Raw genomic sequence first — 16,521 nt, forward strand, 5'->3', positions numbered from 1 at the left:
ACCCCTCACCATAAACTTTACCCTACCATTAACACTCATCTATGTAGTTTTATCTATGTAGTGTTATTCAGACTAGTGGCATTGCATGATGTAATGGCTTCTGGGTAATTATGTCCTATATTTGAGAGAGTGGATGAGGTTATTAGAAACATCTGGCCTGTGAAATTAACATTTGCTGAGACTAATCAACTTCACAGACAGAATACTTTTGTCCACGATAGTGAGAACCTCAATGCATATTCAGTAGAGCACTAAACTCGAATCTGTACTAGCCATGAAGCCTATGTAAATGTCTAATACACGAGCCGTTACTGATGTTACTCCATAAGATGTACATTTATCTTTCATTGAAATAGCAGCGTTCTTTATTGTAAAGTATAAAATCACGAGTAGTATCAATACTACAAACAGTTCATTTTTAACTGATCCTTAAACATATTGGGCCCTATTTACAAGCCTTCTTCTGTGCGTAGGTTTGTCTGAATCAGATATTCTCCTGAACATCTTACTGACTGACATGTATTTGTGGTTTAGGGCCTTTGTCAGCAATGTTTTACTTCAGGTGTGGCATTGGACACATGCAAAGAGGTTTCATCAAATTGCTTCTTAACCTCCTTCCTGTAGACCAGGGTGTCTATACTGTAGATTACAATATGGTTTACATTGATTGACATTAATGTGGATCCCTCGCTCCATCTTTGCCCATCTGACAGGTATTTCATCTTTCCTTTACAGACTGCACAAGATGGGTCCTCCCAGCGCACCACACCTTCTCGCATTCCCATGGCAAAAGGTATGAAAGCAGGAAAGCCAATAATGGCAGCCTCTGGAGCTGGAAACCTGACAAAATATGAGACTCGCGCCGAGAGTCAGTCTATGAAAATAGAACTGAAGAAATCCTCAGCCAGCAGCTCCACCTCTCTCAGTGGTGGGAAGGGCTGAGGTTATCCTCAGGGGTATGTGCAGGTGCTGCTGCTACCACGGACATTGGCCCCTGACTGTTACTGGGCAGTGTTCCAATGATCCACTAATTCCAATCACTCCAGCTGTCATTTCAAGAATAACAAACTAATCCCCATCTGCCTCAACCATTAATTTGTTGAAAGATTTCCAATCCATACTGGAAATAAATGGTTTCCTTATTATGTTCTATTTAAGTGAAAACACTGCCAGGGAGCAGTCTTACATGCTGCTGTTGTCTATGTAAATATCCTCTAATAACCGAAACAAATTTGGTTCAGCAACAGAAAAATAAATATTTAATTAAGAATTTGGTCTGAGTCATAATTCATTTTTGAAGTGGTTGTTTAAAGAGTATGCGCCTGAGGGTAAGGGGATGTAACCCCTTTAAAGAATCGTGTTCTCCTGTGTCTTATAAAAGTATTTGTTAAAACAATAGGATGACCAGGTTACCATTTCTTTCTGGTATGGAGATCTAAGATTTTTTGGTTTTACGTTGTGGACAGATTTGTTCGTAGCTTTTTTCCAGGCATTTAGTTTTTTTTTAGCATGTTAGTGTGTGGGCAGAAAATTGGGCAGGATTAATATTTGTAAGCAATGCTAACCCAAATAAGATAATTTATGAATACACTGAACAATTTAAAGACGCCTTTTTTTCAGAATGGAAATGAAATTCCTGAAAAAAGGCTTGCTACTTATCAGTGTTTAAAGAGTTTGTAATGGCTTTCACTTGGGGCTGCATCTTATTCATAGCACAGGAAATAAATATTCAACACGCTAACGGCAGAAAGCACAATATAAATATATTACTGTATAATTCGTCTACAACTCATCACAAATAAGCAGCCATCTATTAAATGGGTACAGAGTTTCACACTTTGAGGAGTGAATTTAGGTTTTGATGAGGCCTTTTGTGTATATTCAGAGTTCGTTTGTGCCCACTAGGCCCAAATAACAACTGAGGGTAAAATAGAGATTAACGGATCACAGGACAGCCAACAAACTTAACGCAGACGGAGGTGAAAGAGATCGGCAGCTCAGATAAACAGAAGCGTTTTGATCATTCCTTGTGGCTGGCACCTTAGCTACTCACTGTTAAAATGCAATTGCTGAGTTCATTGGAAAAAAAACGTAATGAAAAGTTCATTATCTCAGGATTGTTCGTAACGCTCAGAGCCACGAGGTATAATGGTAACCGTAACGGTATTGGGTGCACTGTTCTGGACTATCGGTTCCCCCAATTACGAGAGAAACGAGCCCTCTTTCGAGTGCGGACGTGAACTAGTGCCTCTGCTGGAAAAAGCTCAGCAGTGAAACCTGTAGCAGTGAAGTGCCACTCGTCTTTCACTGCAGGCCTCACTCTTGAGAGAGGCCATGTTTCGCTTATTGCCTTGGTGAAATTGCCCATCACGCAGAACACGTTACTGTACGTTCAGACTTTGAATTCGCTACGAGGTCACCAGGGCAGGACGAGTCTGTATTTAGGCACAGGGTTTTACAGCTTGTAAGTCTTAGCTAGCTTCATCAGATTGATATATTTACGTGCCCAACAGGAAATAATTATACCTACCATTAGAAAATTGGAATGTTGACCGACATTGATCCATTAAAGGCAATGCAACAGCAACTATCTATAAACACTTGTAGAGGCCAGCTGCTGTCAACTTTCCAATGTCCCAATCCACAACCTCTAACTCCTCCTTCCCCTTCAATCCACGGGCTATGTGGCACATGATGATGTGAGAGCCTCCTCCTGTTGCCCTCCTCCTGTTGCACTCAGTGTCACTGGAGACTCTAAAGGCGGGGAGGAAGCATACTGCTCAGCTCCAGTCTCCCTCGCTCAGGGAGAATGGAGCCGATTCCTGCCCACCATTCTAGCTCTTGCTGTGTGTGCTCCTAAGCAACTGTTAGGCACAACCAGCAAGAGCTGTGAAAGGCAGTCAAGGCTTGAAGGTTGGAGGGGTTGTAAATCATGTGCGTCTGTATCCCTGGACTCTTTATTTCAATTGGGAGGCTCTTCATGGGCTGGAATAATCCTATAGCCTTATAGTGGGCTTTATTGGCCATTAAATGCCCATTCCCTTGTTATAACTCTGGAGCAGGCCTTTAAAGGCCGGTATAGCCTGCTATGGGATATAAAGCTGACTATTTCAAGAAGTAAAAAAGAAGCAATCAGCAGCACTGATGAATTCCACCAGTGCCATCTGCATCCAGAGGATGAAGCTAAAGTTAAGAATGTTATACTTTTATTTTTTCCTACAGAGTCATATCTCATAGTTGTCTTTAGAAACAGCAGAACCATTTTCATATGAATCAGTATGTTTTTTTATTGGGGGTAGTTATTTTCATAGTCCTGTCGCTACACTCCCAGCACCTGAATAATCGGTGTGTTATTTTTTATCATATTTAATAGTACTTTTTTAACTGCATCAGAAGGATGTGAAGCTAGATTGAATATACCCTGAAAACATTCTTTGGGCAGAATAGCTAGGAAAAAGTCCTTGTGAACTGTATATCATAGCTGGGGATCCTTTTTGGCAATAGGCGCTGTTCAGCACTCAGGTCCTCTCTTGTGATGGAGTGCAACAGATTGTGGAAAGAGAAAGACTGCTAAAAAATTGAGAGTCCTGTGGCTACTGTGAGATGATGACAATCTCTTGGAGCATCCTGAATACCAGAATGGCAAGAGCCTGGCAGAGGTAGGAAGTCCTGATATGAGTGAAGAATGAAGCTTTGTGCTAAGTAGCCCCCCCGAATAATACCATCTTCCTTGCTTATAGGCGGGTGTTTAGAATGCCAGCTGTGAACATTGTGCTGAAGACAAGGCTCTTCACTCTGTGTTCCAAGATTTCTCAGTGGAAATGTCTAGGGGTTGACAAAAACAATCTCCTTTGGCTAACCACAGCCCTTTAAAAAGCTCCAGCCCTGCAGACCATCTCCATTTCTGACTGTTTTTCTCATCAGCTGAGAGAGGTAAAAAAACAGTTTAAACTTTGTGAACATCTTGGCATCTGTCAAATGCCTCTGCACCAGCCAATTGAAAAATCTACAAAAAAACGAGCGATGATCATGCAAGCTGGTTTCTACCAGCTTTGCATCTCTCATGTACCCAATCAGCCGAAGTAGATTTTATGCATCTTCAGCTCTCTTAGGGCATTGCAGTTGATTCTTCTTCTATTTTTAAGAACTCTTCTCCAGTCTATCGTCCTAATTTCAAGATAAAACCCTGGGCATCGTTGACACCTTCCTCTCCACTGTTGTTCAGGTGCCTGGCAGTTGATGTATCCAATCTATTCTCTGCTGTTAGCTGTGTATCGGAATTTCTGTGAAGATTTGAGACAAGTTTGGAAGAGACTGCCTTTTTGAATATCTCAGGAATCGCTCTCTGAAGGTTTCATACCTTCCTCTTGAAAGAAAGCTGTTCTTACTTGTCTATTTGAAATCCAAAGCTGGCACTTTCATGCCCAGCTAATGCCCTCATGAGATTGGAGATTTTACGGTTTGGTAATTACACTGCCTCTTGGTCAGATGATTGATGGCTGTTTGATCTTGGCCTCCTTCCTGTATCTGTGATTAATGCATGTAAACTGCCGGGGTGTGGGCGGTCACATTTAACATCCACCTCAGCTCCTAGACACATGTCAATAGACTTAGGCCCAGATTTAAGAAGCTCTAGCCCCACATTAGCGTCATTTTCTTTGATGCTAATGTGACGTTAGGCTTCAAAAATGGCTGCACCATATTTACAAAGTGGCACAATGCATGCATTGCGCCCATTTGCAACTCTTTGCACCACATTATGCATGTGCCATGCATAATGTATGCAAACAGGGTGTTTCCCTACAGAAATCTAACAGATTTCACTGTGCCATTTTTTGCAGCTACTTTTAACACCTGCTTAGAGCTGGTCTTAAGAGGGGGCACACCATCAGTTACAATGGCCCCCTATGTACTGTTCAGGGTTAGCCCCAAAATATTGGTGCTAACCCTGAACAGGACATCAATAGCGTCAAAAATGTTGACGCTATTGCCCACTACCCTGCGCCATGGTGGCGGTAGGGGGGAGCTAAGGGGCGTAAGAAAAGTAGTGCTGCACTGGGTGTAGTGCCACTTTACGTAAATCTGACCCTTACTCCCTCCTGTTAAAAGTAATGCAAAATATCCCTTATCTTCCTTCCATGTTTAGAAAATAACCTATTAGTTATTAGGTCTAAACTGGACTGTTGCAACACTGTGTTAATGAAGGTGCCTCTTTATGTAACCCGTTGATGCCAGATAATTTGAAATTTCGATTCTTGATTTATTTTGGCCTGAGGAGCTTCTCTCCTATGTACTCACGTCCATATGCTCTTCAATGGCTCCCTACCGAAAAGGTAAAGTTTTCAAAAACTTCTCTGTTCAACATCGTGTTTTTTATAACAAAAGTCCAGTTTTCATCAGCAGGCGAATTTAGCAACAGAAACCTTTTAAGACTCTGATTCTCCATTGCAATTTCAATTGTCATGCCTCAATTTAGAAAATCCATGCTCAGTGGCTACGACTTCTGCCTCTGTGCTACTCTCAAAAGTTGGAAAAATCTCCCACTTGATCTTAGAGACCTGAAAATAATTTCTAGTTTCACTGGATGCTTAAACCATTTCAGATTCCCCTGCTGTTTGCTAAACTGATCTCTTAGATATTCTGCTAAGAATCGTTTTTCCCTTTTGAACCTTCCCTCATTTGTTAATTTATAGTGCCAGGGCACTGTATGTATGAGGTATGCGTTAATAGAGTTGTGCCCTAGGAGCAGAAAGAAAATAAGAGACAAGCCTTAATACAAGAGACCAGTACTGTATCTAATTTAAAACATAAAGTTCCGCTCCAGCTATTTGGCTCTGGAGCAGGCAGTAAATACAGGATGAAATCACTGGATGGAATTGCCAACAACGTGAGCTATTTTCAGAGTCATGGCTAAGTATTTCTGTTATTTACCAGGAGACTTTGGTCACAAGATTAACAGGACTCCCTGAAAGTTTTTTTCTTCGTGAAAAATAGTCAAAACATAAACAATGTGTTTTTCGATTTTTTTTTTATTTTGCTTAGAAGTGTGGGAACCCTGTGTTCAAGAGCACAACATTGTTCCAGTGGTTCTCCTCTTCTGTAGAAAAGTTGTTGCTATGATAAAGCTAATAAGGAACGTTTCAGCACCTCCTATTTATTCCTGCCCTGTGATATTGCTAAAGGCATGTGTATACATAAAGTCTCTTGAAAAGGAACCCCTCACTTCTCTACAATATTATAGTGTAATTAGTGAAGGTGGCTGATGTAGCACTGCTTCTAAGAACTCTAACTTTGGACTCATAAAGGCCCAGCAACTTCCAGACAACCACAAATGGACCTTGGGACTCAGAAGTGTAATAGGGCTTGGAGGTCTTTTTTTTGTTACATATAAAAAATACAACCTTGCTGACACTATTGATGTACGATGCACAATCTGTTTTTACAGCATCTGTATTCTGAGAAATACCTTACAAAATAAGTAAACAATACGTGTTTCAAAGGACAGGAAGATGGGAACAACAAGGCAACTTCATCCCATAAAGGAGAGCTTAATGGTCTTGGACTCCTGTTCTAAATTAACCAAAGATCTAAATATTGATTACATTGATTTAATAAACTATATAGACATAGCAGCTACCCAAACCAAAAGAAACAATGAAAAAATAACATGTTGCAGCGATGTATCATAAGATCATAAAAACACTTAGGATCCACCTGGTATGTAAATCGTTTAAATCTAGAATTGTTTTAGGTTGTTTATATGTGCCATGTGTTCATTACTTAGAGACACACACTTTTCGGTGATGCGTGCACTCCTGTGCATAGTAAATGTTATAAATATTATAATTTGATTCTGGGATGTGTTGCAGGACTTCTGCAACTGGTGCTTGGAAGAGGAAGTGCCTGCTGTGTTTGGGTCACAATAAATGATCTTAGACTTTGTGTTGTGTGAGGTTTTTAGGGTACATCACAAATTTTGACTTTGTAGATCCAAACCAGTTGTGATAAGCCCTCATCTGTATTTATCTTGATGACTTATTCCTGCATCAGCATGTCTTTTGGGGTTTCCTGCCTATTTGGAGTGGCTGGAGAGCCGTTTTCTTCTACGTCCTCTATGTGGATGACTGCCGTTTCTGTCATTCTTTGGAGGTGCATCAGGAGACTGTTTTGTCTGCAAATTGTGGGATTGTGTGCAATGGTGCACCAACAGTGACGTGTTCCACCAACATGGATTTCTTCTCAGATTACGCAACACCAGAGGCACTTCATCAGGTGCCCTGCAGGTCACTCTACATAACCCCACATTAGCACCATCTTTAGAGGGATGATTTTCTACCGTTTGGTGAAGCACATGCTAGTCATGTTAGGTGTCCTTCCGTCAGTGCTGTCTGTACGGTATTGATTCCCCACTGCATTTAATTGTGTAAGAATATTTTCAAGTGGATTTCAGTCTATTCTCATTGAATCTCCAGAACATTGTTTTACAGTAAAGCCGAACTGGGTGCAGTGTCAGTCTATCATTCAAAGGTTTATGCATGTTGTATACTCCTGTCAGCTCTATTGGGAAAATTATTTTTTCCTTCTCCTTCTTGGGTTAGCATTTGTGATGATTTTGTGTATTTCATGATATCAATTCAGTCCTATGTTTAAGTTTTACTAGCCTCATTTTCTGCAGTTGCAGTATTGACACCAATAATTTTTGTTCTGTTTGCTTCATTTGCAGCATTCTTTGCTGCACTTTGTTTTAGTGTGCAGTGCTTAAGTTGTGAACAGTGACCTAGTCTAGTACTTTCCTTTGGTGAAGAAGATATAAAAAAAACACTTTTGTCAAGGCTTCGGACAACTTTCCAATTTTGCCATCTCAGCCATTTTGAAATTTTGAGCAGCTGGCAATGAACCAGGTATGAGATTGGCTAGAATTATTTGACACCTGTGACAACAGTGGAACACAAGAAAAGGATTTAACTTCATTCAGTGTGACCTGCTGGTTTAAAAGCATATAATACAATGATTAGGTGGTGAAAGGGACAGCAGTGCATTTGCTAGGGTTATTACGGATTTAAAAAATGGTTTTTCGCCTTATGTATGTCCTGGAATAACTAGGTGTATGTTTTTCCAAAGATAACAAGAAAAGAGAGAGATCATTGATGAATACACTGGGGCAATAGATACATTGTCACTAGATTGCTGTTTTGATAATCTGCAGGAGGAAGTAAATAGAAATCAGATTGTCATGCACTCATATGATTACAGTATACAGGAAGGAAAATGGATCAATGGTGATTCAACTCTCAAGGACATTTTAGCTAGTGTAAGTAAAGTGGAATTTGGAATTATCTGGTAGATCTGCAAAGTCAGTATTGGAAGAAGCAAAGAATTGTGTTTCATATTCCATGGTTGTGGCAAAAGTAAGAGGTAGAGAGGATAACAAGGAAGACACCAAACCTGATTTAAGTTTAAGTTGTTAAAGATGCGATAGGAAAACTCATTTGGCACAGTTAGAGTGTAGCTCTTGTAATTTCATGTAGTGTAATCAAGCATAATTACCCAAAAATTCTAGGAACTTACACAGATTTATGCGAGAAGAGTAATTCGGCATTAAGTGCTACTTTCTTAGTGCACAAATGCCCCCCTCGTGTCCAAAATCGATGCATTGATGCATAAAAAACAGCCCTAAATGCAGCAGAACATGAATAGCGAGTGCTCACTAAATATGCACTTGGAGTAGGATATTCACCCAACTTATTCCTAGAATTTACCTAGTATCTTAGTGTAAAATGCATCCTCATGTCCAAAGTGGACCCGAGGAAGCATTTTGCACAAAGGAAATAGCACTAAATGCAACAGAACATAAACAGCAGCAGGAGCAGCCACTCACACTCACTAAATGTGCCCTTCCTGCAGGATTTGTGTCCACCCAAATTACTCTTAATTACATGAGCAAATAACACAGAATTACCAAAAGTACTCCAATTACTCTGACTTATTTGAAATCTGCCTAGAGTTGTCCTGCCCTCGAACAGAAGTGTGCTGGTTGTGGGATCAAAGGACATTTTGTGAAGGTTTGCAATAAAAAAGTAAAGGTTAAACTTGTTGAACATTCCAGTAGTAAGCCTGAGTTAAAGAATTGTACTGTTTGTCTTTGAAGAAGTAAAACTTGAGGTCAAGTGTATTTCCAAAGTGAGTGGTCTGTTTAATGGCTCCAGTAGTGGAAGTATACACAGGAACCCTATGTGCAATGAGTATTGGTGAGAATCAGTTTAATGTGTATGCTGATTCTGGATCTTCATATACCATAATTAATGAATCAGCATGGAAGGACAAGTCTGTGGGTGAAATTGGTACTGTTTTGCAAGAACCTGATGTTTCTCCTGAAGGCAATGGCAGAGGAAAAAAATGACTTTCTAGATTTCAGACCTTTTTTTACAGACTCAAGAACAGGAAATGTGTGGGAAAACTACATGTAGCCAGGAAAGAACCTTCAGTTTTAGGTTGGCATGAGAGCTGCATATCATTCAGGATCTCCACAGTAAACAAGAGTTTGATTTTGGATGGAGGGGGAGAATTCAGAAAAGGAGTACTGGAGAATTTCCCTAAGTTATTGAGTGGTGCTGTGTGAAGATTAGTTGAATTTGAGTGCAAAATATTACAGAAAACTATGGTTTCCTTTAAATTCATAAGATGCATAATGTTCCTATTTCAGACAGAGGAGAGGTCTCTAAGGAGTTAATGAGGTTGGTAAATAATAATATAGTTGAACTGGGGGAGTCCTCTGAGTGGGTTTCTCCTGTAGTCGTGGCATGCAAGACACATGGCAAAGTCTGTTTATCCATTGATAAGTACCATTCAAATAATAATATATGTGTTGACCAATTTTCTTTGCCTAAGATTACAGAAATGTAAGTTTGATTAGAGGAGCTAAGTGATTTTTTAACATTGATTTGTCTTCTTATGTACCATCAAATCCTCTTGTAACAAGAGAGTAGGAAGCTTACAGCGTTTATCATCTAAAACAGGTGGTGTCAGTTCAAGCGCATGCAGTTGGTGTTTGCATCTACAGCAACTTTCTTTGAGCGTTGATGAGCAAGTTATTTGGACAAGTTGAAGGCCCACTGTGTTGCAGGTTGACTTTTTGGTAAAGAGGTGAAGGAGCACAATTTACTGTTAGAAAAAGCTCTCAAACTTCTTCATAATCCTTTTCTTACAGTAGGACACTCTAAGCATTTTTTTAGCTGAAAATCCAACTACCTATCAAGGACATGTTTTATGTGAGGAAGGCTTTAAACCGAAACCATCTTTAGTAGAGACTGTTAAGGAGACTCTTGCACTATCCAGCAAGGAAGATGTGAGGTCTCTTTTGGGCCTTGCTGAATTTTACTCTAGGTGTAAGTGCAATGTTGCTGAAAATACATTCAACATGAAAAAACTTCTAAAAAACAAGGTCAAATTTATTGGGATGTGCAATGTCCTGGAGATTTTGAGTTTATTAAGAGTTCTATTTCTTGTGCCTCTGCTCCTTCTGGTTTAGATATTACAGTACACAGTTTTGTAACTAAAGATGCAAGTGGAAAAGGGTTTGGGTGCTGTGTTAATGCAGAAAGAACGAGATGGGAAAGAAATAACCATTGTCTTCACCTCACTATCTCTCTCTCCTTTGGAACAGAAATACTCTTTCATCCAGACAGGGATGTTAGTGGTTTGAAGCATTATAGTTTATTTTGTATGGGTAGAGCCATTTGTGGCATGAAGTAACCACAAGCCTTGGTTAGGTTGTTATCTACTAAGGGTGTGATCGAAGCTTCTGTACATACCACTAGATTTTCCAGGAGATTACAGGATTTCACATTTAGCATGTACTTGGAAAGGATAATGTGGTGGCATATCGTTTATCAAAAATGCCTTTGTATTTGAGGTAATGCAAGGATGAGTTATGGGAGGAATATGAAACTGCATTAATTAGGAGTAGTATGTTTGATAGGTCTGGAACTGTCTGCCTGTTATATAATACCTATTCATTGGGGCAGGTGAATTCCAGATTGAGGTTTGGACCTTTACGCCTCAAAGTAAATAGATCGTAGAGATAAAACTATGGATCCACCTAAAATAGTATTCAAATTGCCATTTTGTTGATTTTTATGGCACAATTATATTAATTCTTGCGACTTTTAATCCCAATATTTCATGGTTGCTTCCAGTGACATATAGCCGACACGTGATTTGCCTTTTACATGGTTGAAAACCTGGGGCTTTTTCAAGGCTTTGTTATGGTATCATAGGAACAATTGTCACTTCCAAGATTCCAGTGATACATTAGATGAGGGCAAACATTTGTGGCAAATATTTAATCCAAATGAGATTGGGGTCCAGAGTTAAATCCTGTTTTGCTACGATGCGTAAATGCGTCAAAAGTGGATACTTATGTAAGAGCACGAGGGGTATACACTGCCCTGCGGTAGTTTAAATAGGGCTGGAAGAGGGAACAGTCCCTCTGTGTTTAGGGATTCCTGTTTCATTCCTGTTAAAAACCAAGTACAGTGTGAATTAATTCTGCCAACAGAGTGGCGGAATTTATTAGCAATTTCAAGTTACATAAGTAGCTCATAATTATTCATTTCCTCCAATTCTGAAGGTGGAATTAAAAATTCCAGCAATTCCTAATTTTGGTTCAGTTGAGGAAATGTGACCAGGGTCTGGATGTCCAGAGACATAGATTCTAGTTGATGGCTTGAAACCTTTTCTGGAGGTCAGAAAAAAATTGTCTGTGTTGGATGGTATTGTGAAGAGAGGTAAAAGAGTGGTTCCATCTGACAAACTGAAGTTTGTTATTATTAGTCAAACTCAGGAGCATTGTGCTACCAAACTGGTATTGTGCGCACCAAAAGGAGTGTTTTGATGGCCTAGTATAGACATTGGCTCAGAAAGAGTGGTTAGAGATTTTTTCCAGTATGTGAAGTCGGATATAATTATGAAAACTTGTAGTCCTTTTATGGGAGACTTGGTGTTACTGAGCAACCCTAGGAAAACCATTGCAAGGGCCACAACATATACAGGGAGTGCAGAATTATTAGGCAAATTAGTATTTTGACCACATCATCCTCTTTATGCATGTTGTCTTACTCCAAGCTGTATAGGCTCGAAAGCCTACTACCAATTAAGCATATTAGGTGATGTGCATCTCTGTAATGAGAAGGGGTGTGGTCTAATGGCATCAACACCCTATATCAGGTGTGCATAATTATTAGGCAACTTCCTTTCCTTTGGCAAAATGGGTCAAAAGAAGGACTTGACAGGCTCAGAAAAGTCCAAAATAGTGAGATATCTTGCAGAGGGATGCAGCACTCTTAAAATTGCAAAGCTTCTGAAGCGTGATCATCGAACAATCAAGCGTTTCATTCAAAATAGTCAACAGGGTCGCAAGAAGCGTGTGGAAAAACCAAGGCGCAAAATAACTGCCCATGAACTGAGAAAAGTCAAGCGTGCAGCTGCCACGATGCCACTTGCCACCAGTTTGGCCATATTTCAGAGCTGCAACATCACTGGAGTGCCCAAAAGCACAAGGTGTGCAATACTCAGAGACATGGCCAAGGTAAGAAAGGCTGAAAGACGACCACCACTGAACAAGACACACAAGCTGAAACGTCAAGACTGGGCCAAGAAATATCTCAAGACTGATTTTTCTAAGGTTTTATGGACTGATGAAATGAGAGTGAGTCTTGATGGGCCAGATGGATGGGCCTGTGGCTGGATTGGTAAAGGGCAGAGAGCTCCAGTCCGACTCAGACGCAAGCAAGGTGGAGGTGGAGTACTGGTTTGGGCTGGTATCATCAAAGATGAGCTTGTGGGGCCTTTTCGGGTTGAGGATGGAGTCAAGCTCAACTCCCAGTCCTACTGCCAGTTCCTGGAAGACACCTTCTTCAAGCAGTGGTACAGGAAGAAGTCTGCATCCTTCAAGAAAAACATGATTCTCATGCAGGACAATGCTCCATCACACGCGTCCAAGTACTCCACAGCGTGGCTGGCAAGAAAGGGTATAAAAGAAGGAAATCTAATGACATGGCCTCCTTGTTCACCTGATCTGAACCCCATTGAGAACCTGTGGTCCATCATCAAATGTGAGATTTACAAGGAGGGAAAACAGTAAACCTCTCTGAACAGTGTCTGGGAGGCTGTGGTTGCTGCTGCACGCAATGTTGATGGTGAACAGATCAAAACACTGACAGAATCCATGGATGGCAGGCTTTTGAGTGTCCTTGCAAAGAAAGGTGGCTATATTGGTCACTGATTTGTTTTTGTTTTGTTTTTGAATGTCAGAAATGTATATTTGTGAATGTTGAGATGTTATATTGGTTTCACTGGTAATAATAAATAATTGAAATGGGTATATATTTGTTTTTTGTTAAGTTGCCTAATAATTATGCACAGTAATAGTCACCTGCACACACAGATATCCCCCTAACATAGCTAAAACTAAAAACAAACTAAAAACTACTTCCAAAAATATTCAGCTTTGATATTAATGAGTTTTTTGGGTTCATTGAGAACATGGTTGTTGTTCAATAATAAAATTAATCCTCAAAAATACAACTTGCATAATAATTCTGCACTCCCTGTACAACATAAATACACTGTGTCTTTGGTGGACATCTTTTCACATTGGCCTGCCTTTAACATTTGGAAGTAGTTGAAACAGAGGCAGTTTTTAAATGAATTGATTAAGTGTTTTCTGCTGAAGGATTACCAGTTCCAGTGATTAGTGATAACGGCTTACAATTTGTGCCTAACAAGGCTAAAAAGTATTTTAAAATGACTGGAGTCAAACACAGGACCACATCCCTTTATAATCCCAGTGAAAATGGAAAAATTGAGAAAGTCAATCATGTGCACAAGGGCTCAATTAAATTAGCTGTGTTTTCAAATGGTGATTGGGAAACTCAGGTGTTTATAATGGTTTGAATGTACAATACCACAAGGAATGATGCCACACGATTTTCAAGTGCAGCCTGGAATGGTAAGTTGAGTCAAGTGGTGTGGATATAAATTTCGATAAGGTGAAGGCTAATATTAAAAAACTCATGAGGGTATCAAAAAGTATTATAACAGCAAGCATGGAACCAAGGAGGCTAGGATTTGTGTAGGTCAGTGGGTCAACATTAAAGCACTGTGGGAGGTTTCCAAGAGAGAGAATCAGTTCATAGATCTGTGTAAAGTAAAATAATTGTTGAATAATGCTGTTCGCTTGAGTGGTGGTCAGGTCTGGAATCTGAAATGGGGTTACTGTGTATTTGAGCAGGTGGTATGGTGACAATGGTGAGGTGATGAATAAGAAGTAACAGAGTTTAGCTGATGAAGAGGAGCAAGGGGGTGATATTAAGGACAAAAGATCTAAATGTGGTACTGTGAGTGTAAGAGTTGCAGCATCAGGTTAAGTTTGAAGCTGAGGTTGATTCTAGTGTTTGATGGTGGTCTGCAGGAAATTGATAAAGAAGTGTTTCACAGAATGGTGGTGAAAGTCAGAGTGGTGTGGATGAATGTCAGCATGGTACTGATGACAATTGATTGAGTGGAGGTGGAAAAATGACAGTGTTCAAAGGGAAAGTGACAAAGTGAGGAAACCACCCAAATGCTTATAAGATTATGTTTGTGAAAATGATGAGATGAATAAAAGGGTTATTATTCATGTGAGCAGGATGAGTTGCAGTAACAGGATAAGTTGAAATAAATGTTTTTCTTTTGTTTTTTGTGTTTATATTGGGGGTGGATGTGTTGTGTGTGCTGGTACTTGTATCTTATTGTTTTGTGAAATGTTAAACATTTTGTTCTTATAGAGTATTATGTAGATTATTGTTTAAATGATCCATGTGTTCATTACCTAGTGACTTGCAGTTCTATGTGCCTTGTGCACCCCTGTGTGTCACAAAATGATATAGATCTCACAACTTGTTTCTAGAATGAATGTGTTGCAGGAGTTCTGTAACTTGTAGTTGAAGGTCAACGGGCCTGTTGTGTTTAGGCCACAATAAATAATCTTACACTTTGCATTGTGTGAGGTTATGGGAGTACACCACACACTTCTTCAGCTACAAGATTAGGCTGCTGATGAATGATGTAATGAGAAAGAATTCAAGGGTCCTGTCAAATGTATTTAAAAGGGTAAAATGGCAGCATCTAATGTCAAAAGCTGTGAATTATAGAAGTTCGCCCCCAAGTTCTTTATACCATGTTTTTAGAAGTCATAAAACAATCTCTATAAAGGAAAGGATGTATTTTTTCATTAAGTCTTCACACCACACAGCCTACTGATTAAGACCTTTTTGAGAGAATGTTTCATACTTTAGGATTCCAGCAACTGCACATATCTATTTTTCAGCACAATTGTACTAAAAGTTCAAAAAGAAAGTGCATCAGCCTTTGTATAATACTTATTATTTACAATATGTTAATTAACAATGCAGATAAACATAGGTGCAGTGGGAGATATGGTGAGGGCAAATTAACAACTGTACACACAGTAGGGAAAGATGAAGACTTAATAAAAATAATGCAGGATACCCCTTATGACATACACAATACTAGGATTTTTTGTCATGTGCAAACATAACTTTCTTAATGTGTAGACAGCAAAGACATTTCTGAAAAACAATCATCATTGCAGAGGTTAACAAAACATTCCATGTTTTCAAGATTATTTTATTGGTCATTATGAAGGCTGTTCAAATTGTCTTGAAATACTTGTAGTAAAGCAATTGAAGGGGAAGGTGTAAGAGATCTTTCCGGTATCAGCTATCTTCTATAAAATTTTTCTGTACAAAACAGGGATGCAATGATACTGTCAAGAAGACAGGGCAGGGCTTTCTCATTTCCTTCTTGCGTGCCAGTAACATTGCCACCCTGCACTTTAATACACACAGGTAAAGTATCAATTGTCTCGATAGTTGGCCACAAGTAATGGAAAAAAACACAAAGGCAAACACCTCCTTGGCAGTCTTCATGGTTCTTGATGATAGCGAGAGACAAAACTAAGGTTGTTAAGCAAGGCACCAAAATAATTTTGAATCGGGGTTGAGGAAATGGCCAGCATGAGCCTTCCTGAAACCAAATCTATGAGAAATCCTACTAAAAAAAGCAACAAAGGGGGCAAAAATGAATATCAGGGGCCAAATCAATTGTGCCAACTCCTTCTCAAGCCCAAACCTACTTATATAAAATATATCAAGAAAGAAAGGTAAAGGCTATCTTGTTTTTTGCATTTTCAGACAGCAAAAACTGGAGAAGCAAACCTGGATAGGTGTACTTGTAATAGTAGATCTGCCTGTTCTTTCAGGAAAATGGTCCTTCCAAAGTATGGCTTGTGAAGAAAGAAGAAGCCCACATTTAACATCCCTTTTGCCTTCCCTTATGCCTTCATTGCTTACTGTTAGAAATAGGGTTATTGGTTGTGAGCCCTGGTCAAGCAGCAACCACAATCCTCATCAGGGCAAGGCACAAGCAAACCCCAAATTAACCTGTGCCCAACCCCCTGGT

General features: G+C 39.7%; 1 protein-coding gene across 5 annotated transcripts in view; it reads left to right on the forward strand.

Moving 5' to 3' along the window:
- The window catches only part of FILIP1 (filamin A interacting protein 1), a 602,420-nt gene that overhangs the window by 497,588 nt on the left and 88,311 nt on the right, over positions 1-16,521 (forward strand). For 2 of the 5 annotated variants that reach the window (XM_069235664.1, XM_069235668.1), the window contains one exon: positions 736-2,121. The exons of 1 other annotated variant lie outside the window; for it this stretch is intronic. In XM_069235664.1, the coding sequence (XP_069091765.1) occupies positions 736-942 (207 nt within the window). In that variant the 3' untranslated portion in view covers positions 943-2,121. Of the gene's footprint in view, positions 1-735; positions 2,122-16,521 lie in introns of those variants that run through there. 2 more of the 5 variants (XM_069235665.1, XM_069235666.1) reach the window with 2 other exon arrangements.

Source organism: Pleurodeles waltl, chromosome 5 (assembly GCF_031143425.1).
Source record: "Pleurodeles waltl isolate 20211129_DDA chromosome 5, aPleWal1.hap1.20221129, whole genome shotgun sequence".
Classification (NCBI taxonomy): domain Eukaryota; kingdom Metazoa; phylum Chordata; class Amphibia; order Caudata; family Salamandridae; genus Pleurodeles; species Pleurodeles waltl.